The 21,330-nt window shown below is 39.5% G+C and overlaps 1 protein-coding gene across 5 annotated transcripts in view; it reads right to left on the bottom strand.

Annotated features, from left to right (window-relative positions):
• The window catches only part of PPARG (peroxisome proliferator activated receptor gamma), a 125,411-nt gene that overhangs the window by 34,971 nt on the left and 69,110 nt on the right, over positions 1–21,330 (bottom strand). For 4 of the 5 annotated variants that reach the window (XM_055557208.1, XM_055557212.1, XM_055557209.1 and 1 more), the window contains 3 exons: positions 10,743–10,970; positions 8,797–8,966; positions 177–315 (listed from right to left, as the gene is read on the bottom strand). In XM_055557208.1, coding sequence (XP_055413183.1) covers positions 177–315; positions 8,797–8,966; positions 10,743–10,970 — 537 coding nt within the window. Of the gene's footprint in view, positions 1–176; positions 316–8,796; positions 8,967–10,742; positions 10,971–21,330 lie in introns of those variants that run through there. The other variant, XM_055557213.1, reaches the window with a different exon arrangement.

Genomic DNA, 21,330 nt, shown 5'->3' on the forward strand with positions numbered 1-21,330 from the left:
CACACTTAAAGCTGAACAACTCTGACCTAATTGAGAAATGCTTTATTGGCATGCAGTCTTCTGAAATCTGGTGATCTGTGGGAAAACTGAACACGTTTTCAGCCATGGCCCTCAGGTCTACGGGTCTAGAAGCCATGATGAGAAGCATCGAGTGCGGGCACAAAGTGCTCACTTACCATTATGAGACATCCCCACAGCCAGGCACTTCTGAAACCGACAGTACTGACATTTATTTCTACTTTTCTTGTGGATCCGACAGTTAAGATCACACCTATCATAAATAAGTTTCAATCTGATTGTCCTCCTGAAGAAACCCTACAAAGGAATATAGGCGGGGCAGAAAAGAAGCAAGTGTTAAGTGTTTGTGACGATGGCTTGAAGCCACACGGGCCTGAGTATTAGATACTGTAGGCTCTTGACACATTCCATCAGTGCTGACTTAGACAAATCACTTAACCTCTCTTGGTCTTCTCTGCTATAAACTAAAGAAACAGAGGATCTCCAGTGTTCCTTTTCTAGCTCTTAGTGACCACAACCCACTGATGTCATTCAGTGCGTCTTGGCCCCACATCTGGATTTCAGCAAGCTCTAAGAAGTGCTCTGGATTTAATGTAATGCAAATAAAACACCATGTAATCAGTTCAGTCTCTCTGTAAATCATTCCAGCAGCATGCCCTAACCTTATAATTGTGCTAAGCAGTTTGGCAAACTTAGAGTCATTTCATTCTAAAACATGAGCAAGGCCAATAAAAATCCACATGTGGGTAATTTTTTTTGGAATTCTCTATGTTGCATAATTTCCTACAAAATTGGTTTCATTTATTTATGCATTTGAAAGAGTGTTCCATAACCACTGTAGCCTAAAAACAGAGATAACAGAAAATAACAGGAGAAGTAGTATATACGTTCTCAGAAACTTGACTGCTATCTCTAAATAGCAAACATGTCAATTTGAGGCTGAATTCTGCTATGTTTATTTTTGAAAGACCTGAAAAAATTCTAACAAGAAATGTTTTCTAACTCCATTTTGTTGTTGTTGAGAATATTCCTACTCATTTCTATTGCATTCATTCTCATGAAACCCACTTTTTAATTCTTTCAAATTTATCTGGCCCTGTTTGAATACAAAAAGCACTGAATTAGGATTGATTCTACCACTGACATGCATTTTGACTTTCTCCAGATTTCTACCTTGAACTCTAGACAAGTATGTTCAGCTGTTTACTTGACAACTTCACTTGGAAATCGAACATTATCTCTAACCCAGCACGACCACCACTGAAGTCCTGGTCATACCCTAGAAGCTTACCTCACTGCAACTTTCTCCATCTTAGCTGTCACAACTCCAGCCCTGAAGGCACTCTCATCTTCCTTCTCTCACGTGGAAAGCTCATGCTCCAAATATACAATTGCCTGTTTCCCTCACTGCTTTCAAGCTGTGTTAACATTTCAACGTCTTAATGAGGCTTATCTACCTTATTCAATACTGTGGCCTGTCCCTGTCCCCACCCCTCATCGGCAATTCTTGCTCTCCTTTATTCTACTCTTACCTGTCATCTCCCCGCTCCATTAGCAGTTATGACTTCCTAATGTGCCACATAATTTAGTTATTTATGTTTATTTTCTGCCCCTCCCTCACTGCTCAACTATAATTCTGAGCTCCCTGGGGACAGGGCTAACCCTTAATCCAAACACTAACAATAGTTCCCCATTAAAATATTTTGTTGAATAAATATGTGTCGTTTAACTTCCTTTCTGAGCCATCTCTGATATTTTGAGATTCTAAACTATGACTGAGATACTACAAGGTCATTGGCACACTTTTTTCCTTTCAGGTTTTGAAGCTATCTTATTAAATGTAATAATTACAAACAGGAAATGCATGTAACTGTGAAACATAATGGGCTTCCCTGCTGGCTCAGCTGGTAAAGAATCTACCTGCAATGCAGGAGACTTGGGTTCTATCCCTGGGTTGGGAAGATCCCCTGAAGAAGGGAATGGCTACCCACTCCAGTATTGTGGCCTGGAGAATCCCACAGACAGAGGAGCCTGGCGGGTGACAATCCATGGGGTCAAAAAGAGTCGGACATGACTGAGTGATTTTCACTATAAATCACAGTAGGATAATTATCACACATGAGCCCATTATGCAACTCAAGATTTAAAATCATAACCAGCCATGTGCATGCACTTATGTGTTCTTCCCTTATCCAACTGTTGGTCCTGTGGCTGCTTGACAATATAATCATAACCCTAATTTTGAGCTTATCATTTCCCTGACCTTTTAAAAAAACACAGCTTTACCATACAGCCTATAAACTAAATAATACATTGCTTAGGTATGCTTGATTGAGGGCTTTATTAAGTAGTATCATACTACATATAGATTTTGCAAAGAGATTTTCCTCTCTATGGCTTACTATCCTTGAAGAATATTATTTCAGTCTTTTTATTTTTTTAACTTGTAAACCTTTTCATTTTGCTCTCATTCTTGAAAGAGTCACAGGGTACTCAGTTTTTCCTCTTAACAGTCTGGATTCCATTGGCTCTATGCTTTCATTGTTTCTGTTGAGATGTCTGTTGTCAACTGACTTAGCCTGCACTTAATTCTCTTTGTTTTTTGTACTCTGCAGTTTTACTGCAGTGTGTCTAGCCATGGATTTCTTTATCTTCTTGGACATTTTCTTCATCACGGTTTCACTTGTTCATTGGTTCTTGTACTCCATAGGTGTTAACACTTTCTTTTCAAGCCTTTCATATTTCTGAATTTCTCTTTTATATTTTTAATCTTCTTGCCATTAATGTTGATCACAAAGGTAAACATCAGAACAGCCAAATAAGATGGAAAAAAAGACTTTTGCAATGGCAAAAGTAAGGAAAAGCAAACATTTCTCACCAAAGTTCATCAGTGAGAAGAGTTCTGTATATTACTCTTCATTAGTAATGAAGACATATTTTTAATATTCAAAGGTCCTATGAATTCTTCAAGAAGTAAAAGAGGCTTCAAATTCTAGCAGATTCCAGGTGGGATATGTTCTTTAAAACATTGTTGGTTTCTTTTTTAATAACTTCTTTGCGCATATCTTTCAGTTTGGTAATCCTTTCTTTTGCTGTGTCCAGTATGCTATTTAACCCTTGCATAGAATTTTTATTTCAATTATCATATTTTTCACTTTTAGAAGTTTCACTTATTTTCAAGGCTGTTGGTCATTCTTGATAGTCTGTTATTGTTCATTCATTGCTGTGATTCTGCCCTCTATCTTTAAACAACTCATGCACAGCTGCACGTTCTGGACCAGGCAGTTCCAATATCTGCATTCTTGGGTAGGGGTGGAGAAGTTTGTTTACTTGTTTACCTCTGATGGATGTCATCAAGCTAGCTGCCTATTTATGTGCTTGCTGATATTTTATTTTTTTTTTAATTTTATTTTATTTTTAAATTTTACATAATTGTATTAGTTTTGCCAAATATCAAAATGAATCCGCCACAGGTATACATGTGTTCCCCATCCTGATTTTATTTTGAAGTCATTTCTTGACCTTAAACTGTGAGAATCCTACAGGGTAAAAATTGGGAATTCCTTCCTCCAAAGAGAATTTGAAGAGCCTTCTTTTGGAAGTCAGGAGTGCCACTGACTTATGACTATTTCAGACTCTCCTGGGAATTCTGGCTTAACTCAGAAGCTGGGCATCTATCATGAGGAAACTCTGCCCCTCCAAGCGTGCCGCAGCTGCAGTTCAAGACCTAGGATTGTTTGCTTGTTTGGCTGCTCATGTTTAGGCGGGCTTTCCCTACCTCTTGTGAGGTCAGCAATATCTCAAAGGATATGTCCTGTGCAGGGTATGGTGGAAAGGTAAACCTCTTTAATTCTCAGAGGGTTCTAAGATGCTTTGAATATTTAAAAGGCATTTTCCCCCTGACTGATTCACAGAAGGCTAAAGTAGAGAACTGTTGCCACTGTTAAATACTGTTGAGAAATCTTGCTTTGATTTTTGCCATTGGGTCATATATATTTTCATGATATCTTTGGCTGCTTCTCTGAGCTTCACTTTTAAAACCCAATACTAGTAGTTGAAAATGCTGCTCGGCTATCTGACGGGTCCCAGAGTACTCACTTTTTTTTCACATGGTTGGAGATGAAGACTTTTTAATAAAATAACTGTGTTTTTTAAGTTTAATGTTTATAATGTGATTTGTTTTTTGTTTTGACCCCTATGATGTCTTTCAAAGAGTATAACATTTTTTGTAATGATTCCAATGTTAAAGGATCATCATTCTGTATATCACATATGCACTGACCATACACATAAAATCTTGAACTAAATATATACAAACCCCAGCACAAGCTTGGAACTGCTTTTACTTAAAAAAATTTTTTTAAGACTAAGTTCATGATAACCAACCATTTTCTTGTCATCTGACTTTTTCAAGAAACCTAGAGAGGAAGATACAAGGCTCTCATTTAGTGTTTTTTGTAAAAATTATTTCTTTACTTGATGAATGAAGCAGGCTCCCCCCAAATTTTCTTCATTGCCAAGAAAGAAACACTCATTTTTATTATGTCAGTGTCCAAAAATGAAGTGCCATTTCAACAGTTCACTGTTCTGATCACCATGAAGTCTATGAACTGGTGTGATGGAGATGCATCAGTCACCGTAAATTGCTTTGTGTATATTTTTATTATAAAATCTTCATACTTGCTTGTGAGAACATAAAGCTTGCTTATTTCTTCCTTAAAACATTTTCTCCAACCTCTCCTTCATTGCTTTGTTAGTAACAAAACCTCAGGTACAATGAGACCTGAGTGGTATTTAAATTTTACAATGAGATTAAATGCCCTGTGTCAGACCTGCAGTCAGCTTTAGTATGATATGGCCCGCAGAGGCTGAATCAATGAGCTGCCACTGGTGCATGGGAATATACTAAAAACTCTTCCTGAGGCAGGAATACAAAAATACATAGAAATATAAAAATAGATTATACTGTATTGTATGGTAGTGTTTCCTTGTATCTTTACTAAGTCTATGGTTCTAAAATGATCTTTCACTACAGACACAAAAATATTATGAAACCTATTAGGGAAAAAAATAAATGTCCAATTTATAAGCAATCAATGTCAGCTTTGCAAGTTCTAAAATATATGAATCTTTCATTAGTTACAGGTTATATATTACCTAAGTCAGTAATATTAGTAACTGAAGAATCTATCACTGTTTTCCTGTAATCCAAACATTTTTTTCCTGTCTGAACTTTGGCAAGGGTCACCAACATAAACCTGTTCCATTGGTATGTAGATATGTTTAAGGAGATCTACTGACAGCCATCTTGAGCAATATAGCTATTTTTTTTTTCTATTGTAAATTAGTTTGTAGGTTTGTGGTCAACTGTATTTTAATTATGGGTATATCCCACATTCTACTGAAATGACAAATGTTAAATTGCCAAAACACCTTTTTTAAAGCAGTCTAACATGCGTGTTAATTTCACTTTCACTGAGTATTGTTGGTGAGCTAAGGCTATATCTTTTTAAAATTTATTTATGGCTGTGCTGGGTCTTCACTGCGGCACACCGCCTTCCTCTGGTTGCAGCAAGCAGGGGTTACTCTCTAGTTGCGGTGTGTGGGCTTCTCATTGCAGTGGCCTCTCTTGCTGTGGAGCACAGGCTCTAGGGTATGTGAGCTCAACAGTTGTGGTGCATAGGCTTATTCGCCCTGTGGCATGTGGGATCTTAGTTCCCAGACCAGGGACTGAACCCATGTCTCCTGCATTGGCAGGTGGATTCTTAATCACTGGACCACCAAGGAAGCCCCATTAAGGTGGTATCTTTGATTACTGATGGGCACTGGTCTAACTGGTCTAGTGATGGCATTCAGAGTGTGGCAGCAATTCAGTTTAACTCCAAAGCACCGAAGAATGAGCAAGCATGTCTTCAGCCTATAACAATAGTTCTCAAACTTTTTGGTCTCAGTCCCCCTTTACTCACCCCAAAACGTTGAGGTTTCTAAACAGTTTTAATTTATGTGAGCTATACCTATTGATGCTGATTAGATTAGAAATAAAACCTGAGACATTATTATGTACAAGAACATTCAGGTCACATTCCATCAGGCATTAGAACTATGCGACCATTCCGTGTCGTGTAGCTTCTAGAACACTCCACTTCCATTCCTGAGAGAATGAGAGTGAAAAAGGCAAACAACAAGTTAATATTATTATGAAAATAGTATCAATCTCATGGGTATCTGGAAAAGGTCGTAGGGACCCCATCCCCAAAACACACTTTGAGAACTGCTGACATACTTGGAGAAGCCAAATTATATTATTCCTCTAACATTTTTCTTATTCTTATCTTTAAAATGGGCAGATGCCTATTTTCCCTTCTAAGGTTGGCATAACCTTCTTTGTATTATACTCTTCCTGTTGCTGCTGTTCAGTCACTAAGTCGTGTTCAACACTTTGCAGCCCCATTGACTGCAGTGTGGCAGGCTTCCCTATCCTTCACTATCTCTCAGAGTTTGCTCAGATTCATGCCCACTAAGTCGGTGATGCTGTCCAACCATCTCATCCTCTGTTTCCCCTTCTCCTTTTCTCTTCAATCTTTCCCAGCATCAGGGTCCTTTCCCATGAGTTGTCTCTTCTCATCAGGTAGCCCAAGTAGTGGAGCTTCAGCTTCAGTATCAGTACTTCTAATGAATATTCAGGGTTGATTTCCTTTCCTAGGAAGTCTGTAATCTTTATTTTGGATGGTTTACAAGTTACTGGAGGTTACTATACAATTCTGTGAATTTTCTTCTACTTCTTTTGCTTGTCTGTCTCTGGTAGGTGAAGGACTCCTCTGGATTCATCAGGTTTTAAGTGTTAATTCTCTGTCTCTGCCTTAGAACATTTCTGTTTGTAACTAGAGGGCACCTGAGTGTTCTCCTCCCTCTTTTCCCTTCTTTTTGCTACTTTTCTTCTTTGATTGCTTTGATCTTCTAAGTTTTTATGCCCTTAGAACTTAGCTTTAACATTATATGCAACTGCTGACAATATCTGTCTTTTCAATTTTTGGTTTATTGGTTAGTCCTTAAATCACCATTCAATTTTTAGCTGTTCTCAGAAATGTCAACTCTCCACAAATATCTGATGAATAGAATCACAATGAAACTATTTGCTTAAAACTTCTTGTTTTCTAACTGCTTTACCAGCCCATAAAAATCAATACTATACTGTGGAAACTTAACCAACCATATTTTATTTATCAACATAAATCACCAAGATAATCAAAACTAGATGATTTCTTCAAGTACTTCTAAGAATTTAGCCACAATTTCCTCAAAATTACATAAATCTGACTGAGTAAAATGACAGGTTCTTACTATTCCTTGAGAACATAATGATTTCCTATAAGGTTACAGATATTTTAGTTTGGTTTCAATCACTGAATGAATGAGTTTTCATGTTTTAAATGAAAGCATCTCTTGCCAGGAGTCATTTTGGAATTTTAGACACAGGGATGAATCAGAAGCCCTTTGGTGAGCTACTCTAGCCAAATTATTTTATACATGAGTGACTGAGGCTGAAATCCTCATGTGATTGGTTAGAGACCATGGACAAGTGGCCAGGTAACCACTAACTTGTCTCTTTCACTTTATTAGGTTGCCTTTAGAAAAATAAACTTTTGGATTGGAGAGGCTTTAGTGATCATCTAAATCAATACCATCATGTTATAGATGTGATAACTTAGGCAGGATATGGTTAAAAATATAATATAGACAAAGGCATCTTACACAATATCTGGTGTATAGAAAAATTCAGTAAATATTAACTTCCTTTTTTGGCTCATGGTCCAGTTAGGAATGCAGATCTTCCAACCTACTTAACTGCTGTCACGTATCTTCATTCTGAACAAAAAGCCCTACTGCTGATTGAACCTGATCTTATACAACCAGCATTATTTTATAAGGTAAATATTTATCCACAATTTATTCTGAGCCCTAGAGTATATAATACTATTCGATTACTATATTATTCATGGAGCCTATTAGAATTAATTCTTTTAAAAGACTACATTTTAAAACATGAATAGATCAACATTTTCTCAATAGTTGGGCAGAATATTACTAAAAGAACTTTCCAAAATAGCCTTTTTCACAAAGAAAGGAGGTGAAGAGAAAGGATATCTCTTTTCCAAAATAGCTGTATCTCTTTGCCTGACCATAACACATGGCTCACACTGATGCTGAATAAGGAAACATACAGCATCGGTTTAGGAGTCAGAAGGTGTATCGACGTGTCACTTACAATGGATGACCATGGGGAAATCTCAGTGACACAAGATTTCTACACCTGCAAAGTGGCCATAAATAAGCTCAACCTTATAGGACTGTGGTAAGGCTCAAATGAAGGTTATCCATCTATCTACATATACAGAATATTAGACAGTATAGTGGAAAGAAAAAGCATTAGGAGATTCAGGAGATCTGGGTTCTGTTCGGGGTCAGCCCATCACTGTCATGCCATGTTACCTTGAGCAAGCAATTTCTTTTTTTGTAATCTGCAAAATGCGAAGGTGGAATTAGATCAGCGCTGCACAGGACCAATTCGGAAAAAACAAAGTGAGGCACAGTAGCCTTGCTTTTTAACGATTTTCTTAGGTTTTCAAGTATTATATCATCTAAAGAATGGGTTTTACCAAAGGTATTTAAAAGTTTGACAGCTTTGTCTCAATTCTTTGCCATCTGGTTGCAACACGAAATGAAAACCTAGGTACATTTTCAGCAAATTATTTCAAAAATGATCTTTTTTTTTTTTACCTTGCATCCTTCACAAGCATGAACTCCATAGTGGAACCCTGACGCTTTATCCCCACAGACCCGGCACTCAATGGCCATGAGGGAGTTGGAAGGCTCTTCATGAGGCTTACTGTACAGCTGAGTCTTTTCAGAATAATAAGGTGGGGATACAGGCTCCACTTTGATTGCACCTGTGCACAGAAAAACACGAGCACACAATCATCACAGGAAAAACAATGCTGACAGGCAACAGGGCATGTCGTTATAGTACACCTTATTATCATATTTTATTATTTAGGTTAGATGCACTATGGAACATGAAAAAGACACAGGAAAAAGTGGGCTTTGTAATCCCACGCAAGTCACAATGCCTCTGAGCCTCACCTGTGAAAACAAATTGGGAAGGGAAGTAAGTTTGTGGTTCTATGATCCTCCAATACCTCATGATACTAAAGTTCCCACAGGAAATATATAATATCTGAAATCATGAAGGTTATTTTTCTATGGGCTGTATTTGGCACTCATGACAATATTAAATTATACATTTAAACTTAAATATTGCATTTTAGAAGTGTTTTTAAAAGCACTCTTGCAAAGGAAACACAAAAGGAACTGAGAAGGAAATGGTATGCCCAGCTTGAGGGTACATGAAAAGTAAGAGACCAGGTTCTCATCAATATTGAGTCAGAAAAGATGGTTTGTAAAATGATCTTTGATAGAGAGAGACACTTTGGAAAGCAAGCACTATCTTTCTGCTGGTCAGGATCAAGCCTATTAAATTTCCATATTAGGCTTCAACTGAAATCACACATGTAAATATAACCAAGTATATAATTTATCTTAAAAAAAAAAACAAACTAGAAATACAGGAAGTTCTTACTTCTTGTCAAGTAATGGCTGCCAATTACACAGTGGTTGCTCTGGAAAACCAGCGTATCAGCAAAGAGATAAAAATCAAGGAAATAGCATCACAGAAATTTATCTTATCTTGAAAAGTGCAGTTTTAGTTTTTCTTGATGTGAACTGCATTAATGGCATGGAGATTTATCAATAGTCTACAATGTCAACATTCCAATTTGTGCTGAAAAATAGATTTCAGCGTAAGCTGCTCAAACTGCAGAATTAGGAAAGTTGCATTATAGTAATAGTGATTTAGTGATAAGTTAAAGGAGGTAATAAACTGTTACTTATCTACTTAAAAGTGGAAACAATGAATCAAAATTTGGGGGGGGGTGGGGGGATGGACATTTAGCCTGAGATACAGCTAGCTCTGTAATCATGCTGGAGACTGTCCCTGAAAAGGGAAGAAGAAAAGAAAGAGAGGAGGGAAGGGAGGAAAAAGGAAAGATGATCCAGGGTGTTCACACATGACCTGCCCTGTTGGTCAGTTACATGTGTGCGTCAGCTCAGTCACACAGTCAGGTACTCTTTTCAACCCCTGGACTGAGCCCACCAGGCTCCTCTGTCCATGGGATTCTCCATGGCAAGAATTCTGGAGTGGGTTGCCATTTCCTCCTCCAGGGGATCTTCCCGACCCAGGTATCAAACCCACGTCTCCTGCACCGCAGCCAGATTCTTTACCACTGAGCCACCTGGGAAGTGAAAGTGTCAGTCACTCAGTTGTGTCTGACACTTTTTCCCAAGAACTTTAGCCTGCCAGGCTCCTCTGTCCATGGAATTTTCCAGATAAGAACAAGGGAGTAAGTAGGTAGCCATTCCTTTCTCCAGGGGAATCAAGGATAGAATCCAGGTCTTCTACATTGCAGGCAGATTCTTTACCATCTGAGCCACCTGGGAAGCCCTTGGTCAATTATAAACGCTTAGTATTTCATGGACAAGTGGATGAATAAATGAATGGTAAATGTCTTCACCACAGCCATTAGTCCTGGGAGCATTTACCCTACTGTGGATGAGAGCTTAGTCGAATTCTAGTCTCAACAGTCTGAAAAGTGAAATAAACCTCATACTTTGGTACTCTTGGAGCTTCAGGTCATACTTATAATCTGCAACCATCGGGTCAGCTCTTGGGAATGGAATGTCCTCGTAGTGCGGAGTGGAAATGCTGGAGAAGTCAACGGTGGTGAAGGGCTTGATGTCAAAGGCATGGGAGTGATCATCCATCATAGAAAGGTCCACGGAGCTGATCCCAAAGTTGGTGGGCCAAAACGGCATCTCTGTGTCAACCATGGTAATTTCTGAAACAAAGAAAAGACCAGCTGTGATGTTAGCCCTGAGGACTGGGCAGTCTCATGAAGACACACAGAAAGGGAACAGAAAGAGTCTCCGGTCAAGATGTCACCTAGGTGATCACGAGGAGATAAGCAAACACAACCACCTTCCTAGTGCCATCCAGGTTGCTGAACTAACTGAGGGAAGTCACCCGTTACCTGGACGTCATGGTCGAGGACCCTCTAGCAGCGTCAGCCTGTACAGCGGACCCACACCAACGTCCTACAGACAGCCCTGTTCTCCTTACAGTGGGATGACTTTCCTAAGGGTATCTGGGAATGGGCTTCTTGCTTTTTCCCAGCGAGCAGAGAGCTAAAGAATGCAGCTCTCACAGGCTGACTCTTGCAAGAGGTTAAAGATTCTAGCTGTGGTCTTCGTAAGAAAAACAAAGTGCCTCGAAAACACAAATAAGGAGATGAGCGCTGTGAATGTGCTTCAGTGGCTCCAAGAGGGCTCATCAGGCAGTGTGTGGGTTCGCACGCCTGAATATCTGCATGAATAAGGACGCAAACAATCTGACGTTATCTGTGTTACGGTACAAACCCTACACTGCTGACGATTCGGACCTCACACTGGGTCTCAATGACATCCAGAAAGCAGTGTGCGCTCTTGGTGACGGGGGCCTCCATCGAACTGTATCTTTTGTTCCGAACGTCACCTAAATCTACCTAACCCAGAACACGTCATTTACTTTGCCTATCTCCTCAGTCTGCTTATTTTATTTTTCTCCAGCCATTTTTCTGAGAATAAATCACTTTCCTACGAAAATACACCTTTTGTCTCACCTGCAATATCCACAATTGTGGGTTTATCAACTGGTTTCTCAGTATGCTGACTGCAAACTGCTTCTGAAAACCAAAGTAAAGGTTGACCAAGCTAAAGGTAGTGCATACGCTGCCATATCAATACTGGGAAATAAAAATAGGGATGCAAAACATGTCTGGGTTGCAAGAAAAGTTGTTTGCTCATCATTTTACTGGTTTAATTTTGTTTCACTTTTAACATATGACTTCAGTGACTGCCTGCCAACCAACATCAGGCTTCTCAACACAGGAATCATATCCCTAAGGGTCACTGGTTTTATTGAAAAGCTTTGTGGAAAATTTTAATGATAAAATAGCTATTTATGTGTAAATAAATAGAATGAAAAATTCATCTGATTTTAAAGATATGACTCTGAAACTCCTAAACAACTTTATATTTGTAGTACATTTCACAGCTAGAAGAACACTAATTTTTTTTAAACAGACTGTATTTTTTTAAGCTTTTTTTAATATGGACCATTTTCTAAATCCCTATTGAATGTGTTACAATACTGCTTCTGTTTCATATCTTGGTTTTCTGGCCACAAGGCATGTGGGATCTTAGCTCTCGGACCAGGGGATTGAACTCGCGCCCCCTGCATTGGAAGGTGCAGTCTTCACCCCTGGACTGCCAGGGAAGTCCCCAAGAGAATAGACTTTATTTTAGAAAGCAGCTTTAGGTTTACTTAAATATTGAGCAGAAAGTTCTCCTATACCCCTTCCCCTTTCTCCCTCCCCGCCAAACCCTGAAACACACAGTTTCCCCTATTAGTAATTGGCATTTCCCCTGTTATTAACCCTTGCGTTAGTGTGGTATTGCTTGTTACAAAACTGATGAACCAACAGTGATACATCACTAACTAAAACTCACAGCTTACAGTCGGGTTCTCTCTTCTGTGTTGACCATTCTATGGCTCTGATGAATGTATGACGTCCCGGATCCACCACCACAGGGTCCTACATTTCCTTGCCCTAAATGCCCCTTGTGCTCCACCGATACATCCCTTCCTCCCCCAAGAACGCTAACTTTGTTGTCCTTATCTCCTAAGGGCAATCTGCTGCAAAAGCAGGGGAAGCACCAATCGACGTGCAATAAATTTAAAAGTCTTCATCTGTCATGCAAGCACCCCGACAGTCCGACTTCTTCGGTGTCATTTTCCACTTGGGCTCCCTGACCTCACCCCCGTCCTCAGCAGTCACATGCTTGGGCGCCTCACACTGTGTGCCCAGGGCAGACACTCTGCACTCTTTAGTCCACTCATCTCTGTTCACGCCGTTTCTGGGACTCCTTGGACTCCTCCCATTCCTCACGGTCACACATCACGACGCCCGTCTGTCTTTCCCACAGGAGGGGGGAAAATCCCACACTGATCCACACGCTACTTGCTCCATGAAACCTTCCATGAATTCTCCAACTTAAAAAAATATCCTCCCTTCTCCGTGTTCCCACAGCACTGAGTACACCTCTTTCATTCCAGTATAATTATTTAAACAAATATCTCCGCTGTTAGATTTCCAGTTTTTGGAGCAAAGGACAGTGTCTTATTATTCCGTTTTCCCTTTAGACCTTGTTTACTAAATGCTTGCCAACTCAATGATCATATTTTATAGGGAAGGCCAGAACAAGTATTCATTTCTCTGTGGAAAATGGAAAAAATAAAGAAACTTTCTCAGAGGTTTAGTTTTGCTAAGACTGAAGCTCCCCAGGAAAAAAATGTAGCCTTCAGTATCATAAATAAAATACAGTTTAAGCTGTACCCCCTCCTCTCAACAATGCATACTCAGTTTTTCTCTTTTGCTAATTGCAGCAGAAAGATTAGGGTCCTATAAACTTTTTTTTTTTCCTACACAGAAAGGACAAAGTAAGAAAGAAAACTGTTTGCTTCTTCATCTCTATGAAAACAAAGTGTCTGACACGTACTTCCTTCCCTCTCCCTGTCCTCTCATCCTGGGACACCTTGACCTAAACAATAGTACTCCACCGGCCACAGTTACTGGGAGGCACAGTGGTTCCCTACATGTTTTATTTTATTTTGACTTAAGAGATGGGTCCAGGGAGCCTGCTTCTAATTTTGTCTCTAGAAAACATAAGCTACTGTTTCTGCCAAGCTGTAAGGCGAGTAGGTGTTTTTCGTTACCTCGTGCAATTACCCATGGAAGAACACATGCACAAACCACGTGAATGAACGGCAGCCCTTCTCGGGGGTAAGGAACAGCGTCTTCACTTTCCAGCCGGGTGACAGGAATGCACTGCGTTAGGCACATCCCTTAATTTCACAACCGTAGGTGTGTTTCAAGCAGACGGCCGTCCTGGGGCAGATGTTGTGGGGTAGGACAGACCATCAACCCTGGCCGTTTATCTCAGACCATCAACCCTGGCTTTAAACTCTGCGATAGTTCATGAGCAGATTTTTTCACAATGTGTCCAAGTACAGTGTATTTCATGCAAAGACACATGTGATGCAAAGTAAAGCAACTTCTCTTACCAGAGAGGCATCACTGTTTGGGAGCACAGAAGTGGGTCAGAAAAGATTTTAAATGATAAGTCGAGCACTAGAACTATACAGTCTACCTGTCAGGTTTCACGCTGTCTCCTATGAAAAGTAAAGAAAAACTTCTAGAATATCCAGGGAAATGCTGCATCTCCTTAATAATAATAATTGTTGTTCAGTTGCTAAGTCATATCTGACTCTTTGCAAAGCCATGGACCATGCACACCAAACCCCCTGTCCCTCACTATCTCCTGGAGTTTGCCCAAGTTCATGTCCACTGAATTGGTGGTGCTATCTAACTATCTCTCTTGCCTTAATAATTACATTAGCTGAAGCCTGGCGTGCTGCAGTCCATGGGGTCGCAATGAGTCGGACACAACTGAGTGACTGAACTGAGTATTAATAGAACCCTAAATTTTTGCTGAGTGTTGTGCCAAATATCATCTCATTTAATGCTCACAACGTCCTGTGAAGTAGGTATACTTGTAAATCTCCTTAAAGAAGAGGAAACCAAGGCACAGAAATGGAAATAACTTGCCCAAGACCACCCAGTTACTAACAAGCAGAGCTGGATTATGAATGAACACAGATGGTCTAACACTCCACAGCCTGTACCATTTATTAAGGAGCAGAGTCGGGTTATCAACCCAGACGGTCTAAAACTCCAGAGCCTAGCCTGCACATGTGACTTCCTAACTTAGTACTGATTAGGAAAACAAATCTCTTCTTGGATCTTCTAGTTCTATATCGAATAACAATTAATTTCAACAAACCCTCATTGAACACCTATGATGTGCCAGGTTCAAAGGGGTGTCCTGTAAAGGGTGAGTAAGTCTCCAGTAGAGGTTTCACTGAACAACTGGTTAAGCTGAGCAACAAGAGTGGGTGCAGGAAAGAGCCTTTCCTAGATGGTCTAAAACTTAGGAGCCTTGTTGGAAGTGACCTCAGAGAGACATTTGGTCACTGGTAGGTTTTTTTTTCCAATCTCATTTTTTTCAGTTCAGGATCATGGTACTCTTAAATGTGATTCACCCAGCCACCCTCCTTATTGATCTAGTCAAATCACTTTGCAGTGACCTGTGAATTTCCTAAATCCTCTCCTGTTACAATAGCTGATATCCAGAGACAAGAATCATCTTGAAAACATTACAGCAGAAAGGGCCTTTTGGAGATCATCTAAGCCCCTCATCTGACAGATGAAGAAAAGCAGGCCAAGTGATTTGCTCACGAGTCTAGAGCTAGAGGCTGAGCCCGTGAGAATCCAGGTTTTCTGTCTTCTTCTCTAGCATCCTCCGCACTGCATTAGGGAGTTGTTGCTATGCTATGCTATGCTAAGTCACTTCAGTCGTGTCCAACTCTGTGTGACCCCATAGACAGCAGCCCACCAGGCTCCCCCGTCCCTGGGATTGTCCAGGCAAGAACAGTGGAGTGGGGTGCCATTTCCTTCTCCAATACGTGAAAGTGAAAAGTGAAAGTGAAGTCGCTCAGTCATGTCCGACTCTTAGTGACCCCATGGACTGCAGCCTACCAGGCTCCTCCGTCCATGGGATTTTCCAGGCAAGAGTACTGGAGTGGGGTGCCATTGCCTTCTCCCAGGGAGTTGTTACTGTGTGTAAACATGTTGAAAAGGGGACTTTTTAACCTACACCAATATCTACAGATCTGAACATTTTAGTCTTGACTCCTACACAGGAATGACATCAAATTCATGAAGGAAAAATGTCTCATGCAAGAAGCCATGTGCTGGATGACAAATTAGAATAAAAAAAAAAACTGGGAGTAGAATTTGTTTCTAAGAAAAACAATAAACTCTGAATTCATCAAAAGGTTTAGGGAAAAATCTGATAAAGTGAGCATCATACCAGTCTAAGTTTTCGTATCATAAATGTATGCATTTTATATGTTTGTTTGTTGAAGGGGCTGCTGTTCTGGACATTAACATCTGCAGATGGAGAGCCAGTAGTGAGTCAGAGGCCCTGGGTTTGAATCCTGCCCTCCTGCTTGTCATTTTGTGATTTCTTTATACCTGATTATCCCTAGTCTGTAAATAATCATACTGCCAACCTCACGGAGTTGCTGTTGAAGATTCAGTTAAATAATACATGTAAAGCATCCAGCATGGGGCCACTGAGTTCTCTATAAATATAATTATGGGTGGCAGAGGTAATTTTTGTCACCAGAGTACTAGAATCATGTAAAAGGTGGGCTAAAAGCTCCCCAACGCTACCACTAGGGGACAGGAAGAGGAAGAAACAGCAGCTAAGTCCTATTGTTCAAACAGGACTACGCCTAAAACAGATGTCCTGTTTTAAAGGCCTCTGCAAAAGGAGAGTCCACAGCCTCTCCTGGTTACTCATTCCAATGCTTAATTGCTCTTCTGCAGCCAGGAAAGTCTACGTCTTATCTGGCATGTCCCCAACTGTGTTACACATATGTTAACGATGTTCCTTTCAGAATAATTAAAAACAAAAAAAATCTGGTGGGCAAATAAACTTAGGAAATGCTACATGAAGCCAGTTTAAATGGGTTTGCCGCAGGACTTCTTAGAATTATATGCTAATAATTCATGAGAATATACAAAAGCAGGTGGGGGGGGGGGGCATGGCCTACAATGTTCACAGAGTTTACTGTTTGATGGAATAGGGTTTGTGAAACGGTCTAAGCTATGTTTTTGGAGTTCATAATTTTGGAATTTCATTTTCTAAATGGATTGTTATCACCCTCTGTATATTTATACTTTACCACATGTACTTGAAAAACATTAAGTTACTCCTTAGGTTATTTGTGAGTTTAGAGTGACTAAGGGCAAGGATTTATGTTGGTTGAAACAACAGCAAAACACAAGAGAGAACTTAAACCACGCAGAAAGGAATCACAGTAAAGACGAATGCTCCTTTTACAGAGACTCTCCTAAAAGATTCCAGACAGGAAAAAAAAGTCCCATATAAAGGGCCAGGAATCAGAATGCCACTGACCTGTTCAAGAGCAGCACTGGAAGCTAGAAAATCAAAAGAGCAGTGTTTCCAAATTTCAAAGAAAAAAAAAAAAAGATTTCCAACTTAGAATTTTATACTCAGCTAAACTGTCACTCAAGTGTAAGAGGAGAATAAAGACATTTTCAGAAATACAAGGCCTCAAAAAGACTCACCTCTTTCCTAGAGTTCCACACCAGAACAAAAAGGAAACAAAAGATCCAGGAAGCAAGGGATGGAAACCCAGTGGAGAGGTGGAAGGAAGGCCCAGGACGCCACAGCCCAAACAGAACCTGTTCCTAGACACAGAAAAGGAAAGGGGGACAGAGGAGGGCGGAGGGATCCCCTGAGCAACCCAATGCCTGATACATCCAAATGCCCACTTTGAGGGAGAGTTTGAGGGTGAATTAGTGACAGGTGTGTAGAAAAAGAACAACATGTGAGCAAAGATAATAATAATAATAAACTCCAGAAAAACAAACATCTATTCAGGGTCAGAGGCAGAACTGCAGCATACTTTCTGGCTCAACCGTAAGCAACACTTTCAAAGGTGAGCACAGATATCTGATTTCACCTAAAATTATGAATCAACACACTGTGAAGTTGGGAGGAAGGAGAAGTGTGTGTTTTGGGAAAGGGACCGTGGTGGCAAAGGGCTAAATAAATTATCTATCACAGTAGGAAGTCAGTGGGTAATGATGGATACAATTTTAAAATAGCAGTATAAGCATGTTATCTTAAGACACAGTAGTAAAAGCCAGGAGAAATGTTTTTAAAAGTTAAAAAGTGTTGCCTCTGAGGAGTAGGGACTGGGTATGGACTAAAGATTGCGATTCTTCATTAAAAGCTTTGTACGATCTGACTTCCAAAACTGTGTGCAAATTTTAGTTTGATAAAGGTAAAAATTAAGCAATATTTTCCCATGATGTCACCTAAGAAGGAGGAAATACATTCCCTGCCTGTTTCTCAGTCCTCTTAAAGGGATTTATCGTATATTCACCTGGAAAAGTAGAGAAAATTTTAACGTGGTTTCAAGTAAAATAAAGGAAAATCAGAAACTATTTTTAATACTTGACCAACAGATGACAGTCCACAGATGGCTGTGACTCAAGCATTTAAAGGATAGATTCCATCAACTCATTTCTTTTCCTTCACTGGTATCAAGGAAGAAAGAGTCTGGGCCCCACTAGCAGAAGCACAGCTTACTGTTGTTGCTTGTTGCTGTTCAGTCACTAAGTCGTGTCTGACTCTCGTGACCCCGTGGACTGTGGCCCACCAGGTTCTTCTGCCCATGGGATTCCCCAGGCGAAAGCCCTGCAGTGGGTTGGCATTTCCTCCTCCAGGGATCTTCCTGATCCAGGGGTTGAACTCATGTCTCCTGCACTGACAGGCGGGTTCTTTACCATTGAGCCACCAGGGAAGACCCATAGTTTAACAGTAGCTAATAATTTTTAGGCACTCATTCCATGACAGGCACTGAACCATTACATATGTAATTTATAATTTGTTAATATATGTGTAACTTATAAATGTAATATAACTTACTATTTTTAATACAACTTACTAATGTTTAAAAGGATTAAAAAATGGATTCCTCAGAGTGTCATTTGTTTCTTTAAGAAAAGATAGTTTCATTGTGTTGTCAACTTAGACAATACTACAAACCAAATTCAATGCTTCTGCGGTTGACGTCTTGGTGATACTCCCATTGATAGCCTTGGCTTTCAAGAGGTTGAAAGCATTCTAATATGCATCTTTACATGCACATGTCTTTATAATAAGCTAGGAGGTCTCACAGCAAATTTCCAAATTCAGACCAACAAAGGGCTTTAGAAAATGTTCATTTATACTTTTGCAAACTTCATTTTCTCTTGCATGGGCCATGTCTGGTTTAGATAGCTTGTTTAATCCAATCCTGAGATATCAGGTGACAAGAAAGATGACAGAATCATGCCCTCATCCGGACTGGTCATTTCTTCTGCCACCTTAGCTGGAGATTCAAGCCCTCTTTCTCATCATGGTCAAACTAGTTCAAGGTTGGTTCTTTTGATAAAAGCAGAAGAGAAAACAGGTCATCTGTTGGTCAAGTATTAGAAAAACATGTTTCCAAAGGGAGACTCACTAAAATCTAGTCAGGATTGAATCTGTTGAACCGTAGTTACTCTGGCCAAGTTGAAAATCTGGTCTTGCCGAGCACACACCAGCAGCCAGCGAAGAATAGTGCTTAGGCCGGAAACAGGGAACTGGAATGCTCTCCGCTGGTCAGCTCCCTCTGTGCAGCTTGATTTGGGTTTTGCAGTGAAGGGGGAATGCAAATGGGAGAGAGGAGGCTGAGTGAGAAGGAAAAAAAAATATGAAAGGAATGCTCTAGAAGTGTGTAACTACTTAGAAAGGAGGCAGCCACCAAAGACCCCCAAAGGACTGCTTCTCCTGACTCTGTCCACCTGTCAACAATTGCAAAGGACCTCCTGCAACCAGGGAGAGAGAGAGTGGGTAGGTGTTTTTAAAGAACACTTTACTACTGAAGCATCTCTAAAGGCCTGAGATTATCCTAGAGGGGAAAGCTGGCCTTACTCGGAGTTGTTTAGTCTGGCAAAGTGAGTGATTTTTTTTTTTTTTTTTGTCTTAAGTTGGATATAGTTTATTTTTTATTTTTATTTTTTTTTAATTTTATTTTATTTTATTTATTTTTTTATTTTTTTTATTTTTAAACTTTACATAACTGTATTAGTTTTGCCAAATATCAAAATGGGGAACACATGTATACCTGTGGTGGATTCATTTTGATATTTGGCAAAACTAAACAAACTCTTGAGGACAAAAGTGTCAAAACAGATGTAGCCAGATCACCAGTGGCTATGGAGTGAAACGAAGGTTTTCATTAGCTATACTATATATACATACATAGAGAGAGATTTTATATATATATATCTAATCTTAAAACATATTGCCACATCATATTAAAATATTCGATGTAAGCATTTTCTTTTTTTTTCTTTTTTTTTTTTTAGCATTTTCATTTTAACTCTTCCTCCTGAGCCATTATAGCATGATGAAAAAAATGTTCTACATGAAAGCATTTGATACAGTTCAACACTCATTCATGAGTTTAAAAAACTTCTTCACTAGGAAGGGCAGGAAACTTCATTAATCTGATAAAGAATAGCTATTTTAAAAAAAGACAAAACCCCTAAAGTAGCCATCATACTTGATAGTGAAATACTTAAGCTTTCCTTCTAAGATCAGGAATGAGATAAGGATACTAGTTTATCATTATTTCTATTAAACACTGGAGATCCTATCCAATCCAACAACAACAACAACAAAGACACAGAATTAGAAGAGTACAAATAAAACTAACATTACTCACAGATGACATGATTGTATAAAACACACACACACACACACACAAAAACCATTACAGTTAACAGGAGAATTTAGCAAAGTTGCTGACTATAAGGTTGATATTCAAAAGCCAGCTGTATTTCTATAAAGCCAACAACAAACAGAAAATGACATTTTAAAATGATTTTTTACAATAGCATCAAAACCATCAAGTACCTATGGAAAAAATCTATCAGAGTAAGAGTAAGATCTCTACATTGGAAACTCAAAAATACTACTGAAAAAAGATCTAAATATTTGAATGAAGGGGTATAGCATGTTCATGCTCTGGAAGGCTCACTATTATAAAACTGTCAATTCTCCCCACATTTATCTATAGATTCGGAACAATTCCAATCAAAATATTAACATTTTTTTTTTTTTGGTGTGGAAAATGACATGCTGAGCCTAAAAAATTACATGAAAATGTAAGGGGCTAAGACTAGATGAGGCGATCTTGAAGAGAAGAAAATGCTGGCAGACGTACGCTACCAGATACCAGAACCAACGTCAGCGCTACAGCCCTTAAGACCAGATAATGGCTGGTGCAAAGACAGAAAAATAGACCAGTGTGATAGAAGCGCAAGCCTAGAATCTATTCCACATGTAAATGGTCACCTAGTTTATGAAAAATGCCAGTGTAGCGCAGTGGGGAAAGAGTCTTCTCAATAGAGT

Source organism: Bubalus kerabau, chromosome 20 (genome assembly GCF_029407905.1).
Source record: "Bubalus kerabau isolate K-KA32 ecotype Philippines breed swamp buffalo chromosome 20, PCC_UOA_SB_1v2, whole genome shotgun sequence".
Lineage (NCBI taxonomy): Eukaryota > Metazoa > Chordata > Mammalia > Artiodactyla > Bovidae > Bubalus > Bubalus kerabau.